This window comes from Sinocyclocheilus anshuiensis, unplaced genomic scaffold (assembly GCF_001515605.1).
Source record: "Sinocyclocheilus anshuiensis isolate Anshui unplaced genomic scaffold, SAMN03320099.WGS_v1.1 scaffold1826, whole genome shotgun sequence".
Classification (NCBI taxonomy): Eukaryota; Metazoa; Chordata; class Actinopteri; order Cypriniformes; family Cyprinidae; genus Sinocyclocheilus; species Sinocyclocheilus anshuiensis.
This window is the reverse complement of record NW_015542582.1, coordinates 85,569-92,695: the sequence shown is the minus strand read 5'-3', so window position 1 is coordinate 92,695 and position 7,127 is coordinate 85,569. Positions and strand designations below refer to the sequence as shown.

The following is a 7,127-nucleotide window of genomic DNA, read 5'->3' as shown; positions in this document are numbered from 1 at the left end:
ATAGAAGAGAAACAATAATGTACAGTATGTGGAAAATAATGTGTTTTTTGAATCTTAAACCGCATAAACACATTTAATTACACCAAATACACAAAATAATGTTCTTTTTAGCAACATCATATGACCCCTTTAACCTCAAAAATCACCTCAATACTTCATTATTTCATCACTTCAATTTGCTTTGTCGTCTTTACCGGCGGTGAATTCCTCAAACAAAGCACATGTCAAGCGGTTTGACTCTATAATGATGCTTCTACACTTATCAGAAGCGGTCGAGAGGAAATTGCATTAGCCCCGTATGCCGCGTGTTAGCGGGTCGCCCCGGCGCTGGGGCCCGGTGAATAATAGCGCCTCTGTCAGCCCTGGCAGCAGGATAAATAGCAAAGTACAGCACAGATAACACAGCAGCAGCCTAACACAAAGCATATGAGGCAGCTTTAATGCGGCTCTCACAGGCGGCACATTTATTAGACTGTCACAGAAGAAACCGCGACCACACTAGACTGAGCAGAAGATCCGGACCAACAGCACACAGCTAGACCAGAACCTGCTGGATTCTATTGAGGACCCTTAGTCTTTTGATAATAATAATTAATTAATAATTTATGCATTTAGCAGACGCTTTTATCCAAAGCGACTTACAGTGAATTCAGGCTATACATTTTTTACCAGTATGTAATAATAATAATAGAACTAAAGCATTTCATTAATAACTAATTGTACAATAAAAGCAGAATTACTATTTTTGTTTATAAAGTACTTTATGAATCTTAATACATTTGTGTAATATTATATAGTAATTAATAATTGTATTTATTTTAATGGACAATATTTATTTTATTTTAATGGGCAATGAAAAAATAGTAATTATCAAATTAATAAATATAAATGATATATATATATAAATTATCAATAAACAGGAAATTAATAGAATTTTTTTCACTCAATATGTATGCTATTTAAAAAAAAATTTATTTGTAAATAACAAGTGGCATTTCAAAATTAAATGGAGGATTCAGCTATAGGAATATAATTATGTTTTTCAGAATGGTTGAACAAAAACTTCTGGAAAATATTCAGAAATGCAATTGTTTTCTGTCAGAATACCATATAATTAGTACAGTAAAACTCTAGTAATTTGATATTAGCTACAAATGTCATCCAAAGAAAAAAAGAACAAAAAATTATGATTCTAAAAGATCCCATATTAATTTATTATTTTAGAGAAGTAACAATAACTATAATAATGATGGTATTTCCAGAATACCATATAATTTATACAGTAAAACTCTAGTAATTTGACATTAGCCACAAATGTCATCCAAAGAAAAAATGGAAAAAAGAACCAAACAAAAAAAATAAAGATTCTGAAAGATCCCATTTTAATTTATTATTATTTTAGAGAAGTAACAATTTAATAATTATGGTATTTTGGCTGAAAACATCATTAATTTGTGTTTTTTTTTTAAAGGAATTTAACTATGGTATTTTGGCTGAAAATATCATTTACATGGTAATTTCTAAAAAACGTTTAGGGAACAAGCTCGTTTTTTTCCCCCCTCAAACAGTTCTATCATATATATATATATATATATATATATATATATATATATATAAAACGACCTGCATCATATGAAAACATTAGATTTCCAGCTTCGTCCAAAGGTTCTTCCAGTCAAACGTGCAGCCAGGGAAGATCTGAATCCTACAAACATTGGTCATCTTAAACCTAGCGTTCAGATGTATGAAGCACTGTCATGTGGCATCCTCTTCCTGCGGGGCATCAGACTACTAAAGTAATGTGAGGATGTTGTCTGTGAACTGGTTTCTGGGCTTGTCTGATCCGGTCAGCGTCGCAGGCAGCAGATGAGGATGAGGCGGCTGGTACGTGACGGGACAGCACAGCTCATTCAGACTGAACCAGCACAGATCACAGTCCAGATCCATCAGTGAGCGGAACACACTGCAGAGAACACAACACCACAATTCATACTATCACAGCCGGATATGAGACTGGCTACTTACAGCAGCACATACATATATATATATATATATAAACGATTAAAATATTGTTAAATATACTATTTTTATTTATTGTAATTTATAAATTGTATTCTATAAATTATAATACATTATATTATTAAATGCATATATTATGTAATAATATGTATATATTATTTATTTGTGTCAATGCTTCTCAATCATTTATGAATAAGCAAATTGATTAATCAGTCTGACATACATTGGTCAAACCTCTTTCAATCTCTTTCTATTGGTCTAATCCCAATATGACCAAATATTGGTAGATATATTGATATACTGCAAACAGTGAATGAATCAATAATAACAACAACAACAACAACAACAACAAGAATAAAAAGTTTTGATATTAGTCTGCGCAAGTTCCTGAGACTATAAACAAATAATTCAAAATGAATCACTTTTATAAAAGAGAAATAATGCTGGGGGATTTTAAATCCACTTTGATAAAGTAAAAGTCCCTTTAAAAAAATGAAGAAATATTCAGTTTCGCGGTGGGTGGGGCTTTACCTGAGACATGCCTCCTGCAGTTTGATTGGCTGCCGGCAGCTCAGGTACAGAAGACAGGCGTCAATCACCCGATCCAGATCCGCCTCCACTGCAAACACACATTCAGAATAAAGACTATTATTTATAAATTGTTCGTAGAATTCTAAAATGTTAATTGGTTCTACTTTTAAATGTATATACACGCATGTTTTTGTTGCATATATATCTGTTAATATATTAAGAAGTATTAAATATAAAACATTATATATATACACACACACACAAACACTGATATTTCTGTCAGGCTGCTTAATCAATTTGGCTATTCTGAAATGATCATTGGGCAATACATTGTAACAATTGTCATGCCAATAAAGCACATATTGAATTGAACTGAATAAAGACTCGTCCCAAACATACAAATCAGCTTCAGGAAAATCAGCTGTGTAAAGCAAATATTTTACGTGATCAAATACTATTTGAGACAATTACACTATTATAGATTTGTCCTAATTCTCTATTCCCACAAACCTTAATGCATTCTCCAGTGAATTCGCTGAAATTCACAGCAGAAATGCAAACAGTGAACGCCTGCGTCATAATGGCCACAGATGTTCTAATATATTCTAATAGTCTCCATGGCAGCATTATCCTAATTAATTAATTAAGCAGCCTGATGTAGAGCCTCATTACTCTAGATAAATGGAGGTGAATGCAGAGGGACGGCGAGACCAGAGACAGAGAGAAATGAAGGATGGATGGAGAATAATAAAGAGGAACAATGATGTGTGAGAGAGAGAGAGAGAGAGAGCACTAGAGCCAGCTGGGAAATAAACAGCATGACCTCTCATGTCTGTCTGTCTCTCATAACCATGGAAACTCTATCAGTATTTCCCTCCTCTCACAAATGTTTTTCTCTGGATGAATCCTCTCCATATGGCGGCTCAATTGAACGACAAATCACTTCAGCATTTCACAAACCACTGGCTTCAAATTTCTCATGGTTTGGTTTGTAACACGGTGTTCCCAGACGTCGCTAGACTTGAGGCTAATACAGAAAGTGATATTTTATTGGTCAATAGTCAATCATATTTACATGCATTAAGCTTGAATGCATGAGCCAAACTGCAGCATGTGAGGTTTTTCCGTTTCACTCCTTGCAAAGTGTCTGGATTACATCAGAAAACCCACTGAGGGTGAGGAAAAACGAAAACAGCCGATACGAAAGAGACCTTCGGAGCTCCTCCAGAGGAATGAACAGAGCAGCTCAGGACGGTGTGTGTTCAGATCATGGTTCAGATGGAGCTGTGATGATGATGATGTGTTACGGTGAGATTGACTCGGAGGCGTTTGCTGCAGCTGTGATGCGAGACTGCCATCTAGTGGTGATCACATGCTCACAACTCTCAGACCATACAAAATGTACAGTTCAATGTCTGATATTGTTGTGCACGATTTATCAGCATGTTATTCTAAAGGGGAAAAAAATGTAATCTTTGATCTTTCATTAAAATGTGTTTTCTCAATGACAAAATAATATGATTGAAGAATATTAAAAATGACTATTTCAGTGGTTTTGCACTCAAAACACTTTTGCATTCCCCCAAGAAACAAGAAAACAAAAATGTAGTTTTCTCTCAAAAGCACTGAAATAGTTTTTAATTCCATCTCGCATTATTTCCATCCCTAGTTTTGCGTTCACTTTGCAAGCAAAAGCATTGAAATCACATTTTTTCCTCCTGTTCAGGGTTATTGAAACTTAATGAAATAAAATAAAATATAAAACTTAAACTTATTTCAGCTAGGTGTCAAGGCAATATTTCTAAGAATTTAAATAATAACATTTTAGGAAATAAAATACCATTAAAATTTTTAAATAAAAATAAAATAAACTAAAATCAATCAATAAAAAAATGTATAAACTATATAGAAATATTTTTTACAAATGTTATAAAAATGACAAACCAGAGCAAAATTACTAAACCTTTAACTAATATTACAGTGAAAACAGAACCTAAACATAAAATCAAAATATTAACAAAATCTATAAGAGTATATCAAGGACTAAAAAGATAAAAATAACAATGTTTCCATCTCATTTTTTGTCCATGGCCTTGTCCCATAAGCTTATGCAGGCAATGAAAAATAATATTAAAAAAAAAAACACTTTTACAAGCAAAAATGGTTCAAATCCTAAAATAAGGTCCTGTCCTACATTATTCTAGTTGAATACTATATTTAGCTAAGAAATTTAGCACATTATTGAATGTAGATGTATTTTTGTTTTTTGTAATAATTTAGGCAGAACATACTACAGGAATATCAGGAATTAGATTTGCATTTTAAACTATAATAACGTATAGTATCGTATTTGTGTGTTTGCATGATTTTGTTATAATGCTGACTTTGCACATACGTCATTAAATTAATCATTATAATTCATTTTCATTCCACTTAATATATTTTAATGTGGGAGGGACAATGGAACAATTAGCTGAACCTTGTCTTTTAAATTAATGTTATGTTTTTGTTTAGCACGTATTAATTTCTTTACACAATATGTGACCCTGGAGCACAAAACCAGTCATAAGGGTCAATTTCTTGAAATTGAGATTTATACATCATCTGAAAGCTGAAAAAATAAGCTTTCCATTGATGTATGGTTTGTTAGGATAGGAGGACAATATTTGGCTGAGATACAACTATTTGAAAATCTGGAATCTGAGTGAGCAAAAAAATCAAAATATTGAGAAAATCATCTTTAAAGTTGTCCAAATTAAGTTCTTAGCAATGCATATTACTAATCAAAAATTAAGTTTTTATATATTTACGGTAGGAAATTTACAAAATATCTTCATGGAACATGATCTTTACTTAATATCCTAATGATTTTTGGCATAAAAGAAAAATCGATAGTTTTGACCCATACAATGTATTGTTGGCTATTGCTACAAATATACCCCAGCTACTTAAGACTGCTTTTGTGCTCAGTCCAGGGTCACATATATTAAATGATAACTGGCATAAAAAATATATATAAAAATCTCCTTTAAAAGCTGATTATTAAATACAATTCAGTATCATTAGGCATGTTTCCAGCATGTGTTTGGGACACGGAAGTGCAGACTTACTCAGGTCCAGTTTCACACACAGAGGTCCGAGACCCTGCAGCACGGCGAGCTGGAGTTTGTAAGCCAGTGTGTGTGTGTAGATGGGTCCGGAGCGAGCGCTGACCTCCGCCTGCTTCATCAGAGACGAAGTGAGATGAGGCAGAACCTCCTTAGATACGCGTTTCCTCAGGAAATCTCCACACGACTCGCCCAGAACACACAACACCTGGAGATCCACGGAGAAAAACAGAGCAACCTGATGATCTGCTGGATCTGTTATTGTATCCCAGCTAATATACAATGGCATTCAAATGTTTGAGGTTGATACGATTTTTATATTTTTGAAAAGAGTCTCTTCTGCTCACCAGGGCTGCACTTATTTGATCAACATACAGTAAAAATAGCAATATTGTGAAATATTACAATTTAAAATAACCATTTTCTATGTGAATATATCGTAAAATGTAATTTATTTCTGTGATCAAAGTTGAATTTTCAGCATCATTACTCCAGTCTTCAGTGTCACATGATCTTCAGAAATCATTCTAATATGCTGATTTGCTGCTCAAGAAACATTTCTGATTGTTATAAATGTTGAAAACAGTTGTGCTGCTTCATATTTTTGTGGAAACGGTGATACATTTAAATTTTTTTATGAATAGAAAGTTCAATACAGCATTTATTATAAAATAGAAATGACATCACAGTCGACGCAGTAAGAGAAACTACTTTCAGACTCATTCAATAATGAATCCTTCAGAAGAATTTGTGTTTTGTCCAATTCACTGAAAAGAATTGACTCAAATGAACGATTCAGTAGAACGATACTGTAGCTAGCAAGCTTCGCTTTACTGAAGGACAGTATCTAGCCAATTCAATATTAATTAAATGATCATTTAATATCATGAATTAAATGATTTTCTAATGCAAATCATTGAACTTCAATATTGTGTTTATGCTATAGAAATGTCCATGACATCTAATGCAAGGCTCCATCCTGGGTCCTCTTCTGTTTGCATTATATATGCTTCCACTTGGTCATATTATTCAGAGACACAATTTATCATACCACTTTTATGCCGATGACACTCACTTTGTGAGACTGACTTTCCTATCAAAAATAATAATGGGTCTGTGTCTGGCCTGTTTGACTGCCTGTGTGACATAAAATGTTGGATGGACATGAACTTCTTACAGCTAAACAATGACAAAACCGAAATTGTTATCTTCGCCCCACCAGATATGACCTCTGACATAGTTAATTAGTTTGGTTCTCTATCTTCAAATGTTCATGACTGCGTAAAAAATCTTGGTGTCATTTTTGATTCCAATTTGAGTTTCGATAAGCAGATTAGTGCTGTTGTTTTGTTTTATAAATTAATAAACTAAACTTTATTCATTTCCATGTCCTTTTTAAGCAATTTTAAAATGCTGGGATATTGTGGATGGTCATAGTTGCAAAAGTGTTTTTTTTTTTTTTTTTTTTGG

General features: G+C 33.1%; 1 protein-coding gene across 1 annotated transcript in view; it reads right to left on the bottom strand.

Annotated features, from left to right (window-relative positions):
* Positions 1-1,559: 1,559 nt before the first annotated feature.
* Positions 1,560-7,127, bottom strand: part of LOC107694419 (TELO2-interacting protein 1 homolog) — a 16,483-nt gene continuing 10,915 nt past the window's right edge. Inside the window, exons 6-8 of the mRNA XM_016494108.1 lie at positions 5,661-5,865; positions 2,551-2,638; positions 1,560-1,963 (exon numbers count right to left, since the gene is read on the bottom strand). Of these exons, the coding sequence (XP_016349594.1) occupies positions 1,792-1,963; positions 2,551-2,638; positions 5,661-5,865 (465 nt within the window). The 3' untranslated portion in view covers positions 1,560-1,791. The remainder of the gene's footprint in view (positions 1,964-2,550; positions 2,639-5,660; positions 5,866-7,127) is intronic.